The sequence below is a fragment of the Saccopteryx leptura genome, chromosome 5, assembly GCF_036850995.1.
Source record: "Saccopteryx leptura isolate mSacLep1 chromosome 5, mSacLep1_pri_phased_curated, whole genome shotgun sequence".
Lineage (NCBI taxonomy): Eukaryota > Metazoa > Chordata > Mammalia > Chiroptera > Emballonuridae > Saccopteryx > Saccopteryx leptura.
This window is the reverse complement of record NC_089507.1, coordinates 173,146,081-173,172,509: the sequence shown is the minus strand read 5'-3', so window position 1 is coordinate 173,172,509 and position 26,429 is coordinate 173,146,081. Positions and strand designations below refer to the sequence as shown.

Here is a 26,429-nt window from a genome sequence, read left to right as displayed (position 1 = left end):
TGGGCTTCTAGTCAAAATGGTGAAGTAGTAAACACTGCACTCGCTTCCTCCCATCGAAATTACAACAAAACTACAGAACAACAATCATTGAGAAATACCTAAAGTCTAGCTGAGCAGAAGTCCTGTAACTAAGAATACACACAAGAAGCCACATCAAGACTGGCAGGAGGGGCAGAGATGTGGAATGGGCTGATCCCACATCCATATGTGGCTGTTAAAAAATCAGGAATATCTCATCTGTGGGTCGTCCCTGTTGCAGTCCCAAGATGTGGCCATTCTAAAATATAAAATTCCAGGAGCCCTAGCTTGCCAAAAAAAGGACAAAAAAAATAAGTGGCCATGTTTAGAAAGGTTTGAAACACTCCTCGGCTTTGACATCTGGAGCCAAAGTCTTTAAAAAAAAAAAAAAAAAAGTCTTTAAAACCAGCAACATTCAAGTAACACAAGGTTTCTACGGGATTCTGGGTGTCAGCATGCAGATTCCTCTTAGGCTGAAAGCTGGGATGCCACACAGAAGCCCAGGAGCCATGGGCCACTCTGCCTCACTCAGGGGAGCCCACTGAACAATCCAACTCTGTCCTGCGTGACAGGCAGCCAGGTACCACACCCATCGACATCCCTATACCAGCAGCGATACTGCCTGCAGGCTGCTCGCTAAGGTAACTACTTTGGGGGTGAGAAGGGCAAGGTGCAAGGGTCTGGCACACGAGAAGGGGTGGGGCAGCCAGTTAGCTGATGAAATTGTTCTCCTGAGTTAAAGTCCTCATCCTGAAATGCCACCGTATCCTCCCAGCACCAGCAGCCACAGGGTAACCCTGTGCCTTTCCCATTGTCACATCTGAAATCCTCTGCTGATCTCCCTTCAACTGGACCTGACCCTCACCTAAAACAGACCCACCTCCAAGACACTATTCTGGGCTTTGATCCCCATATCCTGCTAACGCTCAGCCACCTAGTGGAAAAGATGCGTGTTTCCATTTTGCAGATGAGAAAACTGAGGGTCAGAAAGCTGGAGTGATTTGCTTTCAAGGTCACACACACAGCTAGGGGACAGAGCAAGCAAGGAGCACAAGCCTCCCACCGCCACCCTTGCTGGCTGCCTCACCCTACACGGCCTCACACACCACTGCCCCCTCTGCCTCTATCATCACCCTGCCCTCTCCTCTGCCTCCCCAAACCCAACCCTCCTCAGGACCTCCCCGGTGCCTCCTCAACCAGGTGTCCATGGTACGGCTTCCTGCTCCCTACCACTAACGCCCATGGGGACTGACCACTTCTACAAGCTTAGTAAGCGGCCAACTTTGAAGACACCCAGGGCCAAGGAAACACACAAGCCTCTGAGGGTAGGCCCCCAGACTGCAGGCCCGCCTGGCTCCGTCCGCCCACGAGTGCTGGTCTAGCTGCCCTAGACAGAGGGGCGTCCCAAAGGGCCTGGGGCCCATCTTATATTTCCAGTGAGCCCTCCACATTAGGCCCAAGGCCACATCGAGTCTCAATGGCACCCAATGCCTGGCCCAGACACCCAGGGAGAAAGCCATAGTCTTGGCCCCTGAGCGCTGAGGCAGGCAGAGGAGAGGAGGGCCCCTCCCTAATAAAAAGGCCCTGATTGGAGCAGTCACAGAAATCCCCCAGTCCAGGGCCCTGACTCACAGTAAAACTACACTCAGCTCACACACAGGAGGACGCAGGCCCCTCCGGGTGCAGCACCAATGCCCAGCTCTGCTACTCTGTGCTTTACAACCCCGGGCACTACCCCATGCGCTCCCCCCAGCGGCTAGACCTGGAGCAGCACTGGCCTCCTCCAGTCCTTGGTTTGGTCAAACGAGGATGCTGAGCTCCCCAGTGCTGGCCAATGTTACAGCCTGTCACAGCTTAATTAAAAGGGTCACATCTGGACTCAGAGTCAAGTTCAGACCCCTCTTTAAAGGACCTTAGGCAGAAGATGAGTTGGTTAAGAGCTTTGGTAAATACTCTCAGTGTGGCACCCACAACCTGCTCTCTTCTGTTGCTGGGCACCCCTACACACAGCACGGACCTTGACCTCATGAATCTACCTGAAACCCCACCTCTACCTTCCTGAAGGAAAGGGATGTGTGTCTCTCCACATCCCTATCCCCGAGGGCCTCAGGAATCTGCCAGCTGGAACTACACGCAGAGGACAGTCTTGTGAAATAAGCGCCGAGCTGGAGAAGACCTGTTCTCTGGCTGCAAAGCCTCTGGCCGCCGCCCGGGTTGTCTGAGCACCTGGCCTCTGCAGACCCTGTCTCGAGGGCCTCAGACCATCCAGCCTCAAGCAGTGCAAATGGGGCCCAGGGTTTACAGTCCTGCTGGTCCACTAGGAAAGAACAGCTTCCTCAGGCCATCTCGGAACACATCTGAAAATGGAGTGGGGTGGCCCTCTGGCCCTGGCTCTGGCCGCAGGCCACAGGTTGTCCTTGTTGCCAGGAGATGCGGGGATGCGTGCAGACCATTCCAGGGTGATCCCAGACAAGCAGGGCTCCTGCCCCTTCACTACCCACAGGGAAGTGAGCACTACATTTCTGAAGGAGGCAGCTGGGAAAAACCACAGCCAATGAGGTTCTCTGACCAGAACCCGGTGGCAACACCAGCATGTGGCCTACGCGTGCTGCTGGGAGCACACCCCTCCTGGCAGGGTGTGCTTCAGAACTGGTGCCTGGTGCCTCACAGAAGGAAACAGGATGATCTGGCAGCGTCCCCAAAGTTCCCAAAGCCGACCTGCCAGCCCTCTCCCTCGCAAGGGAGGCAAGGTAACAAACACATGCCAATGTTCAGAAGAGCACGCTTGAAGACAACAGCTAATTGCAGGCTAGACGAATGGAGCAGGAGGGGGGCCATGCCTGCAACCTGGAGACTGTTCCAGGATAGGTTCTTCAAAACTAGGAGCAGCTTGTGGAAACACGCCTGGAGGATGAGCATGTTTAAAATGAATGTGTGCGGGTGCACGTGGTGTAACACAGACATATACACACGCCCCTGGGTATGCACATCTGTCTAGACATATGGAAAACAGTGGTGATCCTTTTTTTTTTTTTTAATTTTATTTATTCATTTTAGAGGGGAGAGAGAGAGAGAGACACAGAGAGAGAGACAGTGGGGAGGAGCTGGAAGCATCAACTCCTATATGTGCCTTGACCAGGCAAACCCAGGGTTTCGAACCGGTGACCTCAGCATTTCCAGGTCGATGCTTTATCCACTGCGCCACCACAGGTCAGGCCAGTGGTGATTCTTGAGAGTGGAATGATTAGGGCAGAAGTTGTTGGTTCATCTTACAAACTCTATAAGGATTTTTCAGAAATGTACCTTGTCGCCTGACCAGCGGTGGTGCAGTGGATAGAACGTTGACCCAGATCCCTGAGGTCACTGGCTTGAGTACAAGCTTGTCCAACTTGAGCATGGGATCATCGACATGAGCCCAAGTTCACTGGCTTGAGCAAGGGGTCACTGGCTCGGCTTGAACCCCCCCCCCCAGTCAAAGCACATATGAGTAGCAATCAATGAACAACTACAGTGAAGCAACTACAAATTGAAGCTTCTCACTATTCTCTCTCTCCCTTCCTGTTTTTCTCTAAAATCAGTTAAAAAAAAAAAAGAAGGAAGAAGGAAGGAAAAAGAAAAAAACAAATGTGCCTCATCCAAATAATTCGGCAGACCCAGAAGTGAGAGGTTTTGGGCACCCGAGGAATGAGACATGTCACCCAAGCTTGAGACAGAAAGGTGGGAACAGTCCCAGGAAACTGCACTGCCACCTGCACCCCAGCCTCTAAGAGCCACAACCCCAAGGTGTTGCCGTAAAGGGCTCAGACTATGGGTCTAGAACGTGGTCTTCGGGCTGTGGCTGCCCTGGGGCACCTGGGAGCCACAGCGGGGAGCACGGGGCAGGGGAGCACTGCGTTTCAATGACGGTCTGTGTGCTGGCAGGGTGGCCAGCACCACCTCTAGGTGGCTTTACTCTGAGAGCAGAGGAAAGAAATCTTATGTCAAGAATGTAAAATGACCAGGGAAACAATTCACCCAAGTCTCTCAAAAACTAGCCGCAACTCAAGACAATCCGTACGTTCACTTTTCTTTTTACTCAAACAGTACACAGTGACAGTCCTCCGGTGCTAAGACAGCCAGGTCTGTAAAACTAGTCCGGGCTAAATCTGTGTATCTTTGGAAAGAGAATAAGAAATTCCTTGCCTGTGCTCCTAAGTTTATCCCTTGCCCAGGGTAACTTTGGTGAATGAACTGAAGTTGTTCTCAGCTTTAACAGGCTGGCTGCAGTCCTGACAATTCCCCGTGGTTTCTAGTCGACCATGTATCTCAGCAGCCAGCCTGAGCCTGGCTCTCGGACTGCCAATCACTGCAGAGCACTCACAGGGTGTGCGCACAGGCTGTGTCCAGCCAAGGCGACGTCACACCGCGCCCACCGCCCCTGCCCCAGGCTCCAGGCATGCCTGCGCAGCAACAGAAGGAGGTCAGCCTGTGGCTGGACCCACTTTATCTCCAGCATCCAGCTGGTTTGCTCCTCCACCCCATCCCTACAGTCTTAATCTTGTACTAAAGAATCACATACTTGGCCCCAGAAGGTCAGAGCATCACCCAGTAGCGGTCCTGCCAGGGGGATCCAGGTCAGAGCACATGAGGGATTCTGTCTCTATAGCTCCCTACTTCTCACTTGGGAAAGAAAAAAAAAATCACACACAAATCAAATTGGGCCAATAATAGCAAAGAACACTGGAGCCAGTTTATTAGAGCAGCGCTCCCTAAACTCTAACAGTGTGTACAGGCCTAGGGATCTGGCTCAGTCACCTGGACGGGGCCCGAGGTTTAGCTGTGCAGGCCCTGAGCTTGGCCACTGGGAGACAGGTCGGTGCAGAGGCTGGAAAGGCCACGGCCGACTGTGAGTGCTGAGGAGGTGGCAAGGACAAGTAGGCAGTGACCACTAGAAGCTGCAGATTAACAAACATCACTTTGTTGGACTCAAAAGTCAACTTGAGCCATTTTATCATCTTCAGTGAATTTTACCATCCTTGGTAATAAATCCCAAGTTCGGAAAAAAAAACAGGAAACTAGGGGTGCTCAGTGCCCCCCCCCCTCAGTCACCCAAGTGGCAGAGGAGGAACTGTTGCTCTCAGGCCCCGGGGTCTGGAGCCACTTCTCTGAACACTCCTCCCACCACATTCCCGGACAGCGTCACCCCAGCCCCACACACCTTCTCTGTTCCCGGGTTACCTACGCTTATGCACCCTCAGGGTCCGGAATTGACCCGGGAAGTTCTTCCCCTATTCTTCTCATGGCTGCTGCTTTTTATCAATAAGACCTCAGCTTCAACGTCACCTCCTCCAGAGACACCCAGCCACACTGCTCTGTTAGGGGACTGTTAGATAGAGGCACACGATGAAACTTGTTCAATGACTGCACAAGAAAAGTTGTAAGCCATCCACCAGGAGCATAACTGGGCTCGTGACTCTTTGATGAGGAGTGGGGACACACAACTCAGGTTCCTAGTGGGTCTGAGCTAGTACAGCAAAGAGAACTTGAGGCTTTAACAAAGGGAATTTTATCCCCAGGGGAAAGGGACCCAATGTCCTGCAGCCATCAACCACAGAGACGCAAAGCAAAGCTGTTGCCACAGGAAACAGCCCTTTGCGGAGGCCAGTTACCATCCTGGACACTGAGCTCAATCAAAACACATACACAATACCCAGAAGGGTGTTTGGCACTGAGAATATGTAAAGAATTTAAGGAGTCAAAGAACAGAAATGTCAGATGTGCCGCCTCTTTAAAAGACTTGATTTTATTTTTGGTCTCAATCTTATAGGCTCACTAAGGGTGAGTGGGCCGGTCTTAATTATGCCAGCATGTATTTTATTCCCTTGCATTCAGACTTCCTTGTCCTGGGATGACAGAATATTCCCAAAGCTGAAACATGCTCCTTGATACTCAGAGAACCCCTGCCCAGGACCAGACACACACTCACAGGACTGTGCCAACAGCCTCCCCTATGCCTTGAACATTCATCACAGTTGTTCCCGAAGACCCAGCTCCTTCTACGGGAATCTGAAGACACCAAGTATTGCCAAGTGAGCAGGAAAGCCAGGCTTCCTCCAAGCTGGGCAACCCTGCTCCTGGGAAACAGTCCAGCAGAGGTGCCCGGGGCCAGCATCGATAGCAGCAACACAGAGACCCAGGAGACCGTGGGGGCACTGAGATGCCTGCCATCAGGGAACACACAGTACCTGTAGGTGATCCTCACTTCAGTTCCGGGCTCGTCTCGCTCCCAGATCAAAGCAATGCTCTCCGGGGACTTCTGAACATGCTGATCCAAGCAGTTGACTGCACAAAAACAGGTTAAGAAACACTAAACTTGGTGTTTTTAGAGTCAGAATCAGGGGAGGGTCTGGTTTGCTGTGACCTACACTACTCTGCCTGCTGCTAAGGTGGACCCTTCCATCATCAAAGGGGGGTTTCTACTTCCTTGCAAGGAGAAGGGTGAGTGCCAGAGCCTGCGAAAACAAGGCAAAACTACACAAACATGATCTCACAGGGATAGGGTGATCCCCTGGGAACAGTCTGAAGTAGGCACTTCACGCCAGTAGTCCCAACCCCAGCCACACAGGAACCCTGACCTAACTGTCCCTGGGCTTTGCAAGTCACCCTGGGTGGTTCTAATGTGCAGAAGGGGCTGGGCACCACAGCCTGAGCTGCTGGAAAGAATACTTAACATAAATATGATGCCCCTGATTCAATACAAGGTTCATGTAAGGGAAGAAGCATCTTGCATGTGGCAGAGATGCACACAGTCCGGGTTAAGGAGCCACACCCCCTTGAGAGGTGTCCAGTCAGCATCCTAAGACCAGCCTCTGTTCCAAGGAGTGTCGCAACGATGAGGAAATGCAATGCTGGTTCTGGAAGGCTCTGCTCCCCTCCCCCTCTATTACTCAAGCTCAGGTCACATGATTTCCCATAAAAAAAAAAGTCAGTTCTGCCAGCTTACTGTAAACCTGAAGATTAATAGGATCAAGTTCATTTGCTGACATGTTGTTCAAAGTGAGCCTGGCTATGGCTGTTACTGCCAGCCTTCAAAGCCAGGCTTTCCCTGTCTACCTCTCCACCAGCAGGGAAATGAACACCAGTACAGCTGTTGGAGGCAGCAGCCACCTGTCCACCTGGTCCTCAGGGTCACCCCAATGTTCAGGTATATAAACGTGTTTCCCTTTTGTGGACAATTGTTATCTTCTCCAAATCCATGTTCTGCCATATAAATGGGAGCTGCCTTATCTATCACGTCTAACCCTTGAGCCTACAACAGAAAACAAATGTCGTACCAAATGTTCAAGTGCTTTATATGAGTACAAGAGACTATTAACCACTGATAACTGCCATGCTATGAGTTAGACCAGGGGTCCCCAAACTATGGCCCGGGGGCCACATGTGGCCCCCTGAGGCTATTTATCCAGCCCCTGCCACACTTCCAAAAGGGGCACCTCTTTCATTGGTGGTCAGTGAGAGGAGCATAGTTCCCATTGAAATACTGATCAGTTCGTTGATTTAAATTTACTTGTTCTTTATTTTAAATATTGTATTTGTTCCCATTTTGTTTGTTTTTTTACTTTAAAATAAGATATGTGCAGTGTACATAGGGATTTGTTCATAGTTTTTTTTATAGTCCGGCCCTCCAACGGTCTGAGGGACAGTGAACTGGCCCCCTGTGTAAAAAGTTTGGGGTCCCCTGAGTTAGACACTTTGAAATGGGATAACCATTCTGACAGAAGTTATGGGAGATAACAAAAGATCATGTAACTCCTAGAATTCTTGAGAGGGTTAACTCACAGGAAAATATTTACATACTTTAGCTTTTATATTTGTGTGTGTGTGTGTGTGTGTAGAGAGTTACTTTTTCTTCTTATGCTATTTTATCTATTCTTTGTTCTTACAATAAAAAATTTACTTCAATTTTTGGCACCTGACAGGCATATAAATTACATGTCAAAAAGTTTAATAACTAAAGACAGATGTTATGGATAAAGTTATAACACTATTTACTCACACAAAAAAGTTTTTGAATTATTAGAAAAATAGAAGAGAAGAAATGCCCAAAATACTGAAGAGAGGAAAAGCAAGAAGGGACACTGAAAAGGGGTTTGGTGGCAGAACCTGGATTTACACAATAAACCCAAAATCAACGTGTGTGTGTGTGTGTGTGTGAGAGAGAGAGAGAGAGAGAGAGATATGGTCCAAAGTTGAGAAATCAAATTTCCACACTAAAACTAGGAATTTCTGACTTTTCTTGAACAATCAGTAGATCAGGAGCTGCCTCAGCAGGATGGGTCCTCTCACCCCTCCACCGCCTGGCCCGGGAGGACCTAAATGACTGAATGGGAAGCAGTGACCCGAAGCAGGTCCTGATAAGCCTTGGAGAGCCAGTTCCTTAAAGTTGAGGACAGATACTGAGAAAGGGTTGGAGGAAAAACAGAGAGAGTTAGCACTGTGCGCTGAGCAGAAAGCCAGCAGAACGCTGGTTCCATGTGCACCTGAGTATTCCCTGGACGCTGGCTGCACCAGGCATCACTGGGGAACAAATGCAAACCCTTGGCCAGCCCAGGCCAGGCCTGAGAAGACTCCAGGTGACAGGTATGCACTCTCTTATTCAAGAAGCCTGCTCTTGAACTTCTTTCACCCTGAGTTGGACCTTCTAAGTGACCGTGGAAAGGGGCCAGCTCAGGTACAGCTTAGGAAACAGTCTACAGGTGCTCCAGCAACCTGCCCACGGCCTAGCCAGGAAGCAATAGGAAAGGGACTCAAAGCACAAGGAACGCCTTTCCTAGAGCTCATCTACCCACATCGCCTGCCCACACGGCAGCCAGGGTGCCAGCACATGACCGCCCGACTTCAAACCTGAACCCTCAGTGCCTCGGAGCCCAGCACCCTGTGTCTGGTTTACACCGAGCAGGAGGGCAAAGGTGCAGGTGACAAAGACCTGCCCCAGGATAGACAGCACCCAGGGTGTGGCTGGGTAGCCAACAAGACCAGCCCCGTGTCCATCTCTTCCCAGGACTGACGAATGGCAGGAATTCGGGCAGGTCAGCACTGAGACCCAGGTACAGTGTTGCTACGTGCCTTCCTTGCATATGGGAAGTGCTGGACAAATGGCCACCAAGGCCCTGAGTGATCTACCCCTCCCCACTGGCAGTGCTGATTCTGTGAGCACCTTCCTGCTCGGGACCTCTGCACGGTTTCTCCCTGCCTGGGGCACACTGTCCTGCTCTCCCCACTGCTGTCCTCACCTGGTGCCCACCCTCACACTTTCTTCCTCTTTCAATGGGCACTTCATGTCCCTTGGACTTCTAACTCACCCGAGATGTATGCACTTGCTGTCCCTCTGTGGGCAGAGGCCAGATGTCCTGTTCATGTTATATACATGTAGCCTAACCCAGAGCAGAGCAGAGAAGCACAGCAGCTCTGGAAGGTGGACAGAACATTCAAGTCCTCAAGCTGAAGGGCAAAAATGGAGTCTAAATGGCAGCAGGTTGGCCCCATGCTCAGGGGAGGGTACAGACCTCTTCCTGTCTTCATGACTTTGTTCCTCAAACAGTTCTCTTGTTGGTCCAAATTAGCACTTCTAAATTGCCCAGAACCCCCAAAGGGCTTCTTAGCACACAGATTGTGAGCAGCGCCCACCACCTGAAGTCTGAGGGAGCAGGTCTGAGTGAACCTGAGCACTTCACCTCTAACAGACCCAGTGCTGCCACTGCGGCTGGCCCGGACATGCTCCCACACACAGATGTGCACGCATACATCTGCAGGCATTCTATTTTGTATGCATATTCCAGGTTCAAGGGGGCTCTTTTCCCTATGGGGACAGGAGTGATCAAAAACACCTGCCAGCTCTATAAAACACCTGGCCACACCCTTGCTGGTAGGCAGCCGAAGTCAGGGGACCCACCCCCCAGAGCCCAGCCCCTGTCCACTCACTCACTAAGCACAGACAACATACTTATTTAATCTAAATCTCACTTTCCTAATCCAAAGTGGGGGGTAACAGTTCCTAATTCTGGGAGTGATAGCAGGAATTAGATGAGTAGAGCTTTCTGTCACAGGATCAGATTGTGCGACAGTGCTCCCAATGGAAACACAGCTCACAGCTGCCATGGTTGACACTCAGATGACACGGGCACCTAGAGAGAAAACACACTGCAGGGTCCGGGTGACAGTGATCTTAAAACACCATGTATAGCCCTGGCCGGTTGGCTCAGCGGTAGAGCGTCGGCCTAGCGTGCGGAGGACCCGGGTTCAATTCCCGGCCAGGGCACATAGGAGAAGCGCCCATTTGCTTCTCCACCCCTCTGCCACGCTTTCCTCTCTGTCTCTCTCATCCCCTCCCGCAGCCAAGGCTCCATTGGAGCAAAGATGGCCCGGGCGCTGGGGATGGCTCTGTGGCCTCTGCCTCAGGTGCTAAAGTGGCTCTGGTCACAACATGGCGATGCCCAGGATGGGCAGAGCATCGCCCCCTGGTGGGCAGAGCGTCGCCCCTGGTGGGCGTGCCGGGTGGATCCCGGTCGGGCGCATGCGGGAGTCTGTCTGGCTGTCTCTCCCTGTTTCCAGCTTCAGAAAAATGAAAAAAAAATAAAAAATTAAAAATTAAAATAAAAAATAAAAAAACACCATGTATATGTTGGCTTTTAATACAGATGTGTGGTTCCTGCTGTTGCTTCAACTGTAGGGGTAAAAAGAAAGAAGGGAGAGAGCGAGGCTAAAAGGAAGAAATTCTTCTCCCCATTTAAAAAACGTCTCCATCTAGAGAACTGGGCAGTGGGACAAGAAAATTCCGTTTACAAGCATTTCCAAGAAGAGCTGGGCAAGGCCCTAATGCAATTCAAGGCTCAGCTCAAGCCCCACCTCCTAATTCAAGCCTCTTCCAAACTTCCAGCACACAGTGATCTCTCCTCTCCATCACTCAGGGGCCCACACCACTTAACGCTTAGGTATTCTGCCCAGTGATCCCATTCTGGGACATAATGCTGGCTCTGCTAAACTCTCCCCAGTCGGGGTCACAAGGTCCCTGAGACCATATCCCTAAAATTCATATATCATGGCAGTGAGTTGAGAGGTAACACTGTAATTCTTCCCTTAGCAACTGTAAATACCCTGAGCAAGTTACCCTAGTGTGGATTTGCTCATTTACTCATTTGTGGTTCATCTGCTCATTAAAATGCAGACTCTGTGGCAACGGGGCATCTTCTGCACTGTTCATCACTGTACATGAGCTGGTGCCTTTATTTGCACATCTGTACAACGGGACCACCAACTACTTCACACTGGTGACATGACACTGAGATGAGAAGAGGCTCAGTCCTGTTCACCTCAAGGCAAGTCTAACACCGAGTCTAACACAGTTCTGCAAATAGTTAAGCAAATGCCTGCTGATGGCTCACAGGTTTGAGATTAAAAAAAAAAAAAAAAAGACTATGAGACCTTGTTTCCATTATAAAAATAGCACACATTTAGATAGGAATTTTAAAGAACTACAGTCAGTTGTTTAAATATATGCCTCCCCCTCCCTAACTTTATAAACCCACATACAGAAATTCTATTTTGATCAAAAGAAATAAAGGTGTTAATATTCGCAAAAGATTCACAATGGGTTTTCTTATACTTTATTTTTTTTATGGGAGACAGACAGAGAGGGACAGATAGAGACAGACAGAAAGAGAGAGAGATGAGAAGCATCAATTCTTCGTTGCAGCATTGTAGTTGTTCATTGATTGCTTTCTCATATGTGCCTTGACCCGGGGAAGGGGGCCTTCAGCCGAGCCAGCAACCTTGGGCTCAAGCCAGCAAACTTTGGGTTCAAGCCAGCAACCATGGGGTCATGTCTATGATCCCAAGCTCAAGCTGGTGAGCTCACACTCAAGCAGGCGACCTCAGGGTTTTGAACCTGGGTCCTCTGCATCCCAGGCCAATGCTCTATCCACTGCACCACCGCCTGGTCAAGCACAACGGGTTTTCTTTAAATACACTGCTTACAAAAATTAGGGGATATTTTACCACTTCATATTCATTTTGAAATATCTCCTAATTTTTGTGAGCAGTATAAAAATCTCTCTGGGACAATTTAAATTGTACTTGCCAATTTTCCAGAAGCATCTGCTCCCTAAACTCAGTCAGGTCTCTGAAAACTATGGAGAATTCAGTCTTTTCTGGAGGACCTTTCTCCTAAAACCTGGGGTTACACTTTCAGAGTTCCCTGAAAGACCTTAGACAAGTTACTTTGATCACTGAGAAACAACTGAAGCACAGGAGTGTAGCATCTTGTGATCGTCAGCACATCTGCCTTCTAAATTGTTGAGGTGGGTCCTAAAGAGAAAGGTACAGCAAAATGGTTCCCATTGTTGCCAAGGAATGTTCCAAAAAGTATCCAGAAATCTCTGTCTTCAATGTTTGCTTAAAAATGGTTTCTTTGCACCCTTGCTTAAAAGTAAGTATACATACACTTAAAAAAAAAAAAAAAAAAGATCCAGAATTTGGTGTTTAGAAAATAGACGATAATTGCGTGTTTTGAAAGCAACACATCATTACCCACCAGTTCCGCAACTTCCTGACATCTTTTTTCTTTTTTCTTTTTTTTTTGTATTTTTCCAAAGTGTGAAGTGGGGAGGCAGACAGACAGACACCTGCATGCACCTGACCAGGATCCACCCAGCATGCCTACCAGGGGGCAAGGCTCTGCCCATCTGGAGTGTTTCTCCATTGCTGCCAGAGCCACTCTAGTGCCTGAGTTGGAGACCATGGAGCCATTCTCAGCGCCCAGGCCAACTTTGCTCCAATGGAACCTTGGTTGTGGGCAGGGAAGAGAGAAGTAGAGAGGAAAGAGAGAGAGAAGGGTGGAGAAGCAGATGGGCACTTCTCCTGTATGCCCAGACCAGGAATCAAACCCGGAACTTTCACACACCAGGCCGATGCTCTACTACTGAGCCATCCAGCCAGGGCCACTTCCATCTTGAGTTTATACACCAAAGAGCAAAACATCTGTTGTGCCGATACAAAAGAGCCAATTTCAAAGACTGGAAAGAATCTTTTTTAGGTCTTGGCTTTCCACAGAACCTTCTTTTTTTTTTTTTAAATAATTTTATTTTTTTAATGGGTCGACATCAATAAATCAGGATACATATATTCAAAGATAACAAGTCCAGGTTATCTTGTCATTCAATTATGTTGCATATCCATCACCCAAAGTCAGATTGTCCTGTCACCTTCTATCTAGTTTTCTTTGTGCCCTTCCCCCTCCCCCTTTCCCTGTCCCTTTCCCCCCTCCCCCTCGTAACCACCACACTCTTATCAATGTCTCTAAGTTTCACTTTTATGTCCCACCTACGTATGGAATAATGCAGTTCCTGGTTTTTTCTGATTTACTTATTTCACTTCGTATCATGTTATCAAGATCCCACCATTTTGCTGTAAATGATCCAATGTCATCATTTCTTATGGCTGAGTAGTATTCCATAGTGTATATGTGCCACATCTTCTTTATCCAGTCATCTATTGACAGGCTTTTTGGTTGTTTCCATGTCCTGGCCACTGTGAACAATGCTGCAATGAACATGGGGCTGCATGTGTCTTTACGTATCAGTGTTTCTGAGTTTTGGGGGTATATACCCAGTAGAAGGATTGCTGGGTCATAAGGTAGTTCTATTTTCAGATTTTTGAGGAACCACCATACTTTCTTCCATAATGGTTATACTACTTTACATTCCCACCAACAGTGTATGAGGGTTCCTTTTTCTCCACAGCCTCTCCAACATTTGCTATTACCTGTCTTGTTGATAATAGCTAATCTAACAGGTGTGAGGTGGTATCTCATTGCAGTTTTGATTTGCATTTCTCTAATACCTAAAGAAGATGAGCATCTTTGCATATATCTGTTGGCCATTTGTATTTCTTCCTGGAAGAAGTGTCTGTTTATATCCTCTTCCCATTTTTTTATTGGATTGTTTGTTTGTTTGTTGTTGAGTTTTATGAGTTCTTTGTATATTTTGGATATTAGGCCCTTATTCTGAGCTGTTGTTTGAAAATATCATTTCCCATTTAGTTGGCTGTCTGTTTATTTTGATATCAGTTTCTCTTGCTGAGCAAAAACTTCTTAGTCTGATGTAGTCCCATTCATTAATTTTTGCCTTCACTTCTCTTGCCTTTGGAGTCAAATTCATAAAATGCTCTTTAAAACCCAGGTCCATGAGTTGAGTACCTATGTCTTCTTCTATGTACTTAATTGTTTCAGGTCTTATGTTTAGATCTTTGATCCATTTTGAGTTAATTTTAGTACAAGGGGACAAACTGTAGTCCAGTTTCATTCTTTTGCATGTGGCTTTCCAGTTTTCCCAGCACCATTTATTGAAGAGGCTTTCTTTTCTCCATTGTGTGTTGTTGGCCCCTTTATCAAAAATTATTTGACTATATATATGTGGTTTTATTTCTGGGTTTTCTATTCTGTTCCATTGGTCTGAGTGTCTATTTTCACAGAACCTTCTTTAAAGCAGCTTTATGTAAAGGTAATAAAAGCAAGAAACTGAAGGGGGTGGTGACTCTACTTCCCCTGCCCAGAGGGGGCCCTCTGACACTATGAGTCACCAGGTGACCTGGCTACTAACCTAGAGCTTCAGGATGGGATTTGAGCCCTGTTGGCCAACCCTCCTGTTTCCTGCCTATCCCCGACTGATAAGATGCCAAGCCCATGTGGTCCTATTCAGAGGAAACATAGCACTCTCAGCAGCACTGCTGAAGGTAAGGCTTAATGTCACAGCCCCCTACACACCTCCACTCCCCAACCCCACAGGATTCATGATAAATAACAAAGGCCAGTTTTGGGGTATGAGTAAGACTGTGCAGAGAGCTTTATGAGTGTTTTCTCATGTAATGATAACAACAGCCCTAGGTGTCCCCAAGTCATCCACTGCTGTTCAGAAGAAACGTAGCAGCTTTTGCTGTGGTATCTGTGACATCTGGTCGATGTCCACTGGGCCCAGTCGCCCAGCTGTGGGAAGCCCTGCGTAGGTGCTTTGGGACACAGTTCCAACTAAGTCCAGCCTGAGTCATCCCAGTCAAGGCCACAGACACGTGACAGCAGCCTCAGCCGTAGATCAATGGGGAGCAGAAGCAAGCCGTGCCCATGGGGCCCTGTCCAAAGTCCTGACCCAGAGAACTAGGAGACTAAAATTATGCTTGGGGCAGCCTGATATGCAACAATAGTAACTAGAACAGAATTCAGACTGGTCTGTTGTATAACCAAGGAAAGCCATGCAAAGAACAGTAAGGAGAAAGCAAAAATTCAGATCCAGGTAGAATTCTCAAGAAATACCCAGAACCACCCATCTTCCATTTGTTTGTTTACTAGATCACTTCCAGGACACGAATCCCAATTCTGCCCTTTTAGAAGTGTCTTTGTCTGCCCCAAGAAGCATCAGGAGAGCTAGTAAACACAGATGGCACAGCCCCAGCTTCAGGGTTTCTGATTCTGGTGGTCTGGGGTGGGGTCTGAGGACTTACTGCAGTGCCCAGGCGATGCTGACGCTGCTGGTCTGAGACCACAGTCTGAGAACCACGGCAGATTTTCCTAGAAGGGTGATTGGAGTTTCACAAGTGATACTCGTTTGGAATAAGCCATCATACACACAGATCAGTCCAAACATGCCCATCATTCCACAACTTTCTAGGGATCTCCCAGGGCCTGGCCTTTGTATACTATCACCTCTGTGGTTTGGAGACACTGACAAAGGGCAGAGACATGCCTGACAGATGACAGGGTGGACACACACATTTAGGGTGAGAATGCTGCTGGAAAACTTTTTCCACAAGGCAGTTTCTGAAGCTCAATTTCTGGCAAAACACATGAAGGAAAAGAGGCCCCTGAGCTAGCCAACCACAAGCTGCCTCTGACCAAGTGAGGCTCAAGAGGCCCTTCTTGCCTGCCCTGGGAAGCCATGCCCAGTGACCTATCTTGGGAGTGAGAGGCTGCAGGTGTGCGTGAGCCAACCCTGAGCAGTCGCGGAGGCCTCAGGCCCCCAGTCAGCTTGCAGAGTGGCACACTTTCTGATCTCTCCTCTGTGAGCTGCACTTCTCCCTTCAAGGGCACATGTCACCGACTCTACAAACCTAAGGGTTTGTTTTCTTTTTTCCCCACTAGTTCAAGGACACTTGCTGCTGACTCAATTTTAGATAAAACAATTAACTACTAAGTGATTCATTTTGATTAAACCATTAATGGCCTGACCAGGCGGTGGTGCAGTGGATAGAGCATCGGACTGGGACCCAGAGGACCCAGGTTCAAAACCTTGAGGTCGCTGGCTTGAGCACGGGCTCATCTGGTTTGAGCAAGGCTCACCAGCTTAAGCAAGGGGTCATTCAGTCTGCTGTAGCCCCCAGGTCAAGGCACATATAAGAAAGCATCAATGAACAACTAAGGTGCTGCAATGAAGAATTGATGCTTTTCATCTCCCTCCCTTCCTGTCTGTCTGTCCCTATCTATCCCTCTCTCTGTTTCTGTCTCTGTCACACACACAAAAAAACATTAATGTAGTATACAATACAAGATAAATTCTGGTTCAAAGTTCTTCCCTATGTTTCTTTGCTTGAAAAATAACTCAAGGAACTCAAGACTATCTACAATTGTATGGCTATTTCTAAATATAACAAATTAAAATTGCTACTACTTATTGATCACCAATAAGTGCTAGGCCTGTTCCACAACTCCAGCACTCTGTCCTCACAATCAACCCAGCAGGTTAGGTGGGCTTACTGCTCCCAGTTCGCAAATGAGGAGACTTAGGCTCAGAGGGTAGAGTTACGGGCTGAGGAAATAGTGAAGGTGTACAAGATGCAAAATCCTACCCAGTTCAGGTCTTGGCCCTGGCCTGACCCTCCCATAAAGATCTGCAGTTCCGCCTGACCAGTTGGTGGCGCCATGGATAGAGCATCGGACTGGGATACAGTGGACTCAGGTTCAAGACCCCGAGATCACTGGCTTGAACGCAGGCTCACCAGCTTGAGCCCAGGGTCACTGTCTTGAACATGGGATCATAGACATGACCCCATGGTCACTGGCTTGAAGCCCAAGGTCAATGGCTTAAGATCAAGGTCATTGGCTTTAGCAAGGGGTCACTCATTCTGTTGTAGCCCCTCTCCCCCCCCCCCATTAAGGCACAAATGAGAAAGCAATCAATGAACAACTAAGACGACTAAGGAGCTGCAAGGAAGAACTGATGCTTTTCATCTCTCTCCCTTCCTGTCTGTCCCCATCTGTCCCTCTCTCTGTCTCTGTCACACACACACTTACACACACACACACACACACAAATCTGCAGTGCCCTGATAACAAGGTTATCTAGAGCGTTGTCCAGAGCTTATGGGTTACATCCCTGGTCAGCGCACATACAGGAAGAGATCAATGTTCCTGTCTCTCTCTCCCTTCCTCTCTTACTTAAATCAGTAAATAAAAAGTTTTTAAAAAGGATCTACAGTTCCTTCCCTGAAACATTCCCCAGACCCTACCTCCACCTAACTGAGTACCCCATCCTCCCGACCATGCAGCACCCCACCTGACTGTAAGCCCCACCTCCCAGGCTGGCCACACCCTGGCCTACCCTGCCTGACTGGCCACTGCCTCCAGTTCCTGGGCCTTCTCTCCTTGGTGCCTCAGGGAATAGTGTATTTATCCCACCACTCAAATACCAAGTCTGAACAAAACAGTAGATTCAACCACAGCAGATACCAAAGGATTGAGTGGTTGGTGGAGCTGCTTTCTAAGACCTCAATCAGAGTCAGAGCTAAAGAAGTAGAGGGTTTGCCAGACCTGTGGTGGCGCAGTGGATAAAGCGTCGACCTGGAAGCTGAGGTTGCCGGTTCAATAACACTGCACTGGTCTGGTCAAGGCACATATGGGGATTGATGCTTCCTGCTCCTCCCCCTTTCTCTCTCACTCTCTCTCCTCTCTAAAATGAATAAATAAATTTAAAAGTTTTTAAAGAGAAGTAGAGGGTTTTTGTTTTTGGCGAGATAGTGTGGTGGCGGGTGGTGGTGGAAGTTGTGAAAAGGAGAGCGAGGAGCTCCGGCCACTCCCTCCTTTCCTCCCAAAGGCGTTGCCTCTCACAGGCGCTGCAAGGAGATAAACGATTCCAGCTGCTGGCCCTGGGTTTTCTCACTCCACCCGTTTTGTTTACATTGGCAACCTTTATCTCCAGGCCAGTCACTGGGCAGGCAGCTTGTAGTAACAGCCTGTTGCTTTCCAGTTTCGTCCCCACCTTCGGGGACAAAAGTAGGGAAGTCCCGACTCGGGGCGTCCGGCACCCCCTACCCCAGGCTGGCGCAGGTGTCGCCGCTACTCCCCGCTGATTTACGGTACGCAGGGCGGCAGAACCTCGTGGTTAAACTTGAGAGCCAGCCATTGGAGAAGACAGCTGGGGCAAGGCCAGCAGCTGGGCGACCTGAGCTGACGCCCGGCCGGGTCTCCGCGGGAGCGGGCTAGAACGGGGAAAGAAGGGTTGGGACGCGGGGCTGCAACGGACCTGGAAGATGGAGCCTCTAGGTCCGGGGGCGACGGCCCAGCGGCCAGCGATCCGACCAGGACGGCTGCGCCGGCTGGGCTCTTTGAGTTGCATCCGAACGCATGAGTTGGGGGCGCCCCGGGTCCCCGCAGCCCACTCACCAGACACGTTTAGCTGACCTCCCAGGAACCAGCCGAGCTTGCCGCTGTTTAAGTCACAGTCCAGGACGGTGTGGTAGGGGGTGTCCCACACCAACGTATCCCGCGCAAGCGGCCCCCAGAAGGCTGCGGGCTGCCGGGCCGCCTGCTCGCTGAGCGTGGGGTACGAGGCGTACTGCGCCGCACCGGCCGGGGCGCTGCCGCGGGGTCCGTGGGCCGCCCTGAGCAGTGCGCTCACCCCGCGCAGCCGCCACCCCCGCGGTCCCCCGAGACCCTGCAGGATGCCCGGGATCCGCCCGAAGCCGCAGGCCAGACTGCGCGCCGCCATCTCCCCAACGTCCCAAGGCCTCCGTGCCCCCAACTGCACCGCAAGCCCGGGGGGAAGGCGTTAGCGTTCGCGTTCGCTCGCCACGCGCCCCGCCCCATCTCCGCCCTCCCGCCGCCACCCATTCCCCAGGCCCCTTCCGGGGCCCGCGGGTTCCCAGCTCCAGTCTCCTCCCGAGACAAGAGGGCCGCGGAGGAGGAGGGAAGTGGCCAGGGGAGGGCCGCTGGGGTGCGGGGCGGAGCGGGTCGGGCCCTGGCGGGGCTGCGGGGTGGCCCGCTTGCCTGCGCTGTCTGCGCGCTCGTGCTGACTCCGGGCGCCAGCCGTTTTGGTTTCAGTTTGTGTGTCAAGTTCTGATAGCTGCGCCCAGCCGCGGGGCCACGTGTGTCCCGGACGCAGGCTGGGCCCGGCGCCCAGGACCTTCGACCCGAAGGAAGGAGCGCTCACAGAACAGAAGCGACTGATGTAGCAAAGTGCACAGGTGGGTGCAAGGACCAAAGTCAGGTCGGTTCACATCTCAGGCTCAAGTCAAAGTATGGCTCCCTTGGTGTGTCCTTGAGAGAGAACCCCCCTCAACCGTCAGGCCGGTCTGTACCCCCTAACACACATTCACAAGTAGCCCCGCGGGGTAAATGGTCTGATGGGGCCCACGGGTCGGGAGGCTGTGGGGACCTGGGACCCAATGTTTTTATCACCGAACTGCCCTCTCAGCCCCAGAAGGTGTCTTTTTTGGGGGGAGTGGGGAGGTATGGGGAGGAGAAAAGTGTGACAGAAGCAACCGCTACAATAACTTCCATTGGTTTGGAACTGTGTAACGCATGTGTGGGGGGGGGGGGGTGTCTCTGATTGCCTCAGCGTCTGACCTGGGTTCAAACCCTGGATTTTCTAGCTCTGTGACCTTTGACAAGTTCCTAAACTTCTCTGTGCCTCATTTTACTTTTGTAGAAAATGGCAGTAATAACTCTCTCCCCTGCTGTAGTGAAGGATGAATGGGATGTGTGTGAAGCGTCAGGGCCAATAGGAACCCCCAATTTGAGATGCGTTGAAGGAAACTATTCAATATAAAGTGGAACAGCAGCACCTTTCCAGGTAAACAGCTCAGCTCCCACTCCAGAGAGACATTTTGGTTTTCAGCTCTAGGGAAAGGAAGTCTTGAAAGTGGAAAAGGAAAGTGCCTCCCAGGATCACAGGAGAGCTGACTTACATAGACAGAAGTCCCTACCCAGGTCCCTGATTGGTTCATCTCATGCAAACAGGACTCCAAATTCTCCTCTCTAATTAGTTGGTTAAGATGCCAATGGGGTATAGCCATGCAGCTCTAGTTGGATAGGGAAAGTCTCAGTCCTATTGGTTAAAATAGGACTCCAGGAACTATTCTGTAAGAGGCTGGCTCCATGGCAGGAACCCAGTGAGGGCAGGTGGTGCTGTGCAGAGGCAGTTAGTTCAGTGCAGGCTTCTCCCTGAAGTGCCATTTGCATGAGACACCCCTGTATAGAAATGGCTGCTAGGCTCTGTGTTTGTTTGTGCCCAGTTAGCCATCATGAGCCCTTTTTAGTAGGTATCTACTTTTTCAGGCCCACACCTGGAATCAACACATAGAGAGCCTAATAGCATAGGCAGTGTTTTTGTTGTTTAGTCAGGAAGCTATTTCAACACATAATAAAAAAGGTAAGCACATGGGAAAGGGGATTTTTGAAAACTGGTTGCTTGAGTTCTTTGGGTTTGGGAACGATTCTGCCCTCTTAGCTGTGAGATGTGCAGAGATAGAGTCCCTGCCATTCCAGGGAGCTTCTACCACCAGTTAGTCCCAAACCAGGTCCAATACGAGCTTCCTGCCAGAGAAGAGAGGATTTGAAGGCTGGAGAATCAGTGATAATGTGCTGTGAACTGTAAATGGCAAAAAGCCTTTGTAGATTCGGGGCTTAGCAAAAGGCTAAGTTCTCCCCCACCAGCTCCATATTGGCTAGGATGCTGAGTATTTGTACCCACTTCACTCTCTTGCTTAAGTTGCTGGAAGCAATTTACATGCCCTTCCTCTTACTCTTTGTTCAGATGTTGGTTGATTTCACTTATGCATGGTGGGGGGATTCCTGTTTATGCCTTGGGAGAGTTCCTGTTTTAGCCTGGAAATGTAACTTTGTATCAAGGACTTCCTTGATTTGCATATGGCTATATAATAAAGCAAACTGGGGCTATGGGGCACTTGGATATTGCCATCAGCATTTGAAGTCCTCCCGGGCCCATCCTTTTTTTTCTTAATAAGTATGTTTCCTTAATTCCGCACCATTATTAGGAGCTGCGCAGGTCCGCAGCAAGTGGCGCCCAAACAGAGACTTGAGTACGAGGAAACTAAAACTGGAGGCAGGTGACGGAACTCCCCAAGTGAAGTGTGCACAGTGAGTAAAGAAAGTTTTGGGGGAAAGTATAAACGGGAATAAAAAATTATGGGACAGATAGGGTAAAAAATAAGAGACCTTTTTGTAGAAATGTTTCGGTATGAGGACAAATCATTGTCTGAAGAGAATCAGGGTGAGCTGGAAACAGAGGGATGTGAATATGAGGGTAACTTGGAGTCTGAGGATGACTCGGGGGATAAAAAAATCCACGGCTATGGCTGCCTTAGCAGCGGGGTCTCCGCTGCCCTCAGCTCCTTCCTACGTTCAACGCTCTGCTCCTCCGTTCCCTTGTCAGGCTGATTCCAGAGTCTATAGCTCAAAATCTGGGAAATCCCCTCTCCAACAATCTATAGACCAGGCTCGAAATATAGGGGAAACAATAAATGGCTTTACCCGTTTTCCTGTTGTAGAAAGACAGGATGATATGGGGAGACTAGTGTGAGAACATGAACCTGTACCTTTTAGAACTCTGAAAGAGCTTAAACTTGCTTGTGTTCAGTATGGGCCTACTGCCCCTTTTACACTTGGTTTATTAGATACTATTAGTGCAAAGGCTCTTCCCCCAAATGACTGGAAGGAGATTGCTCGTGCTTGTCTCTCTGGGGTGATTATTTGCTGTGGAAGTCAGACTTTCATGAAAAGGCTGTTGAGCAGGATGAGAAAAATCAGCAAGAGGAGGTTGCTGTTACTGTAGATATGTTAACTGGAGAAGGACAATATGCCCATACGGCAACTCAATTATGAGTATCAACTAACTACTTATAAAATAATTAATCAGATAGCCACACAGGCATGGAGATGCCTGCCTATTCCAGGGACCAAAACGGAAGAATCTGGTAAAATTAGGCAGGGTGCAGATGAGCGATTTCAAGAATTTGTCTCATGGCTAATTCAAGCAGTCAAAAGAATAGTAGAGGATAAAAATGTGGGAAAGATTTTAATAAAACAATTAGCCTATGAAAATGCTAATTCTGCTTGTCAGGCTGCACTTCGGCCTCACCGCAAGAAGGGAGATATAGAGGACTATATCAGAATATGCGCCGATGTTGGGCCTTCATACATGCAAGGTCTTGCTTTGCCACAGACGATAAGGCAAGATTTCCAGGACGATACTTTGATAAAGGGCAGAACAAGCAAAAGAAGGAAGGTCAGGGAAGTACTTCTGCCCATGGAAATTGTTTTTAATGCGGGGGTTCAGGGCATTTTGCTAGAAACTGCCCTGCTTCCCCCGGATATTGGTCTCGGCCTCTCCCTCAAGGACAGCCAGCCCTTAAGGCTCCGGACCTCTGTCCACGTTGTAGAAAAGGGAAACATTGGAAGAATAAGTGGAGGACTAAATGTACTACCGGAGGGCAGGGAAACGGACAGTGGGGCCCTCCCCGGCCCCATCAAACAATAGGGGCGAAGTCGGTGTTTCCTCAGCAAACTCTGATTCCAGCAGGCCAAACATTGCCCAGCTATCCCGGGCAACAACAGGCAGTGCAGGACTGGACCTCAGTCCCACCTTCCAACTCGTATTAACTTCAGAGATGAGACCTCAAGCTATACCCACTGGAATTTTTGAGCCACTTCCCAGTAACACAGTAGGACTCTTGTTAGGCAGAAGTAGTTTAACTATGAGAGAATTTCTTGTTCTTCCTGGAGTAATAGACTCAGATTATACAGGGGAAATTAAAGTAATGGCTCACACTCTGAGGAATATAGTCACTATCTCCCCGACATGAAAATTGCTCAATTAATCCTTTTACCTCTTTTAAGACAAGGCCAAACCCTGCTAAAGGAACCCTGAGAGAATCAAAGGTTTGGCTCCACTGATACTGCCTATTGGATTAAAAAAATAGGGCCCTGGCCGGTTGGCTCAGTGGTAGAGCATCGGCCTGGCATGCAGAAGTCCCGGGTTCGATTCCCGACCAGGGCACACAGGAGAAGCGCCCGTCTGCTTCTCCACCCCTCCCCCTCTCCTTCCTCTCTGTCACTCTCTTCCCCTCCCGCAGCCGAGGCTCCATTGGAACAAAGATGGCCCGGACGCTGGGGATGGCTCCTTGGCCTCTGCCCCAGGCGCTAGAGTGGCTCTGGTCGCGACAGAGCAACGCCTGGAGGGGCAGAGCATCGCCCCCTGGTGGGCAGAGCGTTGCCCCCTGGTGGGCGTGCCAGGTGGATCCCGGTCGGGCGCATGCGGGAGTCTGTCTGACTGTCTCTCCCCGTTTCCAGCTTCAGAAAAATAAAAAATAAATAAATAAATAAAAATAGGTCAGGAATGCCCTGAAATAAAACTAACAAAACAAGGGTGTAAATTTAAAGGACTTTTAGATACTGGGGCTGATGTATCTGTTATTGCTAAGCTACATTGGCCTCCTTCCTGGTTAACTCATGCAGCAGCCACAGAATTACAAGGTATAGGGCAGAGCAAATCCCCTCAACAAAGTTCTAGTTTTTTACAATGGGAAGATATTTAAGGTCATTTTGGACTTTTTCAGCCTTATGTGCTTGAAAAATATGGGGGCGTTGCTTGTCCTAATAGTTTAGTCAATACTCAAATGCTTGATCAGGGATTTTTTGCTCACTAAGGGACTAGGGAAAGAATAGCAGGGAATTCTCACCCCCATAGAAGTAGTACCCAATACCAGAAGGCATGGATTAGGATATCAAAATTTAGCATAGGGGCCTTGGTAGCCCCTACTATCCCAATAATGCATTGTGCAGACCCAATTATTGGAAATCAGATAATCCTGTATGGGTAGACCAATGGCCCCTTTCACAGAAGAAACTTAGGGCAGCTGCTCAATTGGTACAAGAACAGCTACAGCTTGGGCACATTGAACCATCTTATAGCCCATGGAATACACCTATATTTGTCATTAAAAAGAAATCAGGAAACTGGAGGCTATTACAAGATTGGAGAGCAATAAATAAGACTATGGAAATTATGGGTCCTCTCTAGCTAGGACTTCCTTCTCCTACTGCCATTCCATGGAATTTTCATCTTGTAATTGTTGACTTGAAAGATTGCTTTTTTACTACTCCTTTAAGCCCTCATGATTGCAAGTGTTTTGCATTCAGTGTCCCTTCACTTAATTTCCAGGCTCCCATGGAGTGATACCAATGTAGAGTTTTGCCTCAAGGTATGGCTAACAGTTCCTATCTTGTGCCAAAAATATGTTGCTCAAGCTATCTCTCCAGTATGAAGGCAGCACCCTAAGGCATACATAATTCATTATATGGATGATATTCTTATTGCTCATCCAGATAAAGACACTGTGTTGACCATTTTGCAACAACTAGAATATTCTTTGAAAGAATCAGGACTTTATATAGCTCCTGAAAAGGTATAGCAATCTTTACCTTTTTCTTATTTAGGACAAATTATTGAAGGACAACAAATTCATCCACAAAAATTAGAAATCAGGACAGATCATTTGCAAACTTTAAACGATTTCCAGAAATTATTAGGAGATATTAATTGGCTTAAACCTTCCTTGAAATTAACTACTGGAGAACTGAAGCCGCTTTTTTATATTCTTAGAGGCTCGGCTGAACCAGCTTCTCCTCGGCTACTTACAGCTGCAGGACAGCAAGCTTTAAAGCTTGTAGAAAAAGCCTTGCAACAAGCACAACTAAAAAGCATAAATCCTGGTGTATATGTGCCCCATCTTCTTTATCCAGTCTTCTATTTTTTTTTACAGTGATTAAAAGCCTTTAGGCAAACTCTTGGCCAATATTCAGCTAGAAGAAATGATGACATCGGATCACTTACAGCAGAATGGCGGAATCTTGATAACATTATGCGGAGTGAAATAAGTGAATCAGAAAAAAACAAGAACTGCAGGATTCCATACATTGGTGGGACATAAAAGTGAGACTAAGAGACATGGACAGGAGTGGGGTGGTTACGGGGGGTGGGGGGAGAGAAGGAAGGGGAGGGGGAGGGGTACAAAGAAAACTGGATAGAGGGTGACGGAGTATGATCTCTCTTTGGGTGATGGGTATGCAACAGAACTAAATGACAAGATAACCTGGAAATGTTTTCTTTGAATATATGTACCCTGGTTTATGGATGTGACCCAATTAAAATAAAAATTTATAAAAAAAATAAAAACATAAATCCTGAAGAATCAGTTGCCTTACTAATTTGTCCCTCAAGCTACACTCCAACGGGACTATTGTAGCAAGCTTCAGGTCCTATTGAATGGATTCATTTAGCTGTTACTCCTAAGAAAGTTTTATCTCCATATTTTGATCTTATTGCCTCCTTGATTATCAAGGGGCATAGGCGCTCTTACAGCTTATAGGTTTTGAGCCTCAAATTATTGTTGTTTCTTTTTTCAAACGATCAACAACAATGGCCTGGGAAACTTTCACTAAATGGCAAATTGCTTTTGCAAATTTTACAGGCCAAATTGATTCTCACTACCCAGCTGATAAAATAGTTACATTTGTATTTCCTAAGACAATTGTTAATGAGCCCATTCCTGAAGCACCTACAGTCTTTACTGATGGGTCCAATTTAGGAATAGCAGGCTTAATAATCGATGGACAAGTTTTTACTGAAACAGTCGCTTTAACTAGAATTACATGCCATTATCATGGCTTTTTAGCATTTGCCATGTTCTTCCTTTAATCTGTATACAGACAGAAAATACTTACTTATGGTTTCCACTATAAAGACTGCTGTCTTAGGGACAACTACTGATGAGGAACTATTAAAGCAATTTCTCCTTCTTCAAAGACTTGTATGTTAACATAGAGCTCCATGTTTTATAGGACATATTCGAGCTCACTCCATGCTCCCTGGAGCTTTAGCACAAGGGAATGCCCTTGTTGATCAAACTACCCAAAAGAAAATTATTAGAGCAACCATAACAAATCAAGCAATTCAGTCTCATACTATTCATCACCAGAACGCTGCAGCCCTGCGTAAACAGTTTCAACTTTCTTGGGAAGCAGCACAGCAGATTGTTAAATCCTGTCCAAGGTGTCCTATACAACAATCTGTCCCTTCATTTGGAATTAACCT

The 26,429-nt window shown here is 48.4% G+C and overlaps 1 protein-coding gene and 1 long non-coding RNA gene across 3 annotated transcripts in view; one reads left to right on the top strand and one right to left on the bottom strand.

Annotated features, from left to right (window-relative positions):
• ACSS1 (acyl-CoA synthetase short chain family member 1) overlaps window positions 1-19,025 on the bottom strand; it is a 66,151-nt gene extending 47,126 nt beyond the window's left edge. The window contains exons 1-2 of the mRNA XM_066386951.1: window positions 18,701-19,025; window positions 6,243-6,339 (exon numbers count right to left, since the gene is read on the bottom strand). Coding sequence (XP_066243048.1) covers window positions 6,243-6,339; window positions 18,701-19,025 — 422 coding nt within the window. The remainder of the gene's footprint in view (window positions 1-6,242; window positions 6,340-18,700) is intronic.
• Window positions 19,026-19,361: 336 nt separating this feature from the next.
• LOC136406786 (uncharacterized) lies at window positions 19,362-25,292 on the top strand. Of its 2 annotated transcripts, none has more exons than XR_010751704.1 (4): window positions 19,362-19,500; window positions 19,965-20,108; window positions 21,313-21,415; window positions 25,099-25,292. It is a non-coding gene; the product is annotated as an uncharacterized lncRNA (long non-coding RNA). The 2 variants fall into 2 exon arrangements; XR_010751703.1 differs by having other exon boundaries at window positions 21,313-21,419.
• The last annotated feature ends 1,137 nt before the right edge of the window (window positions 25,293-26,429 follow it).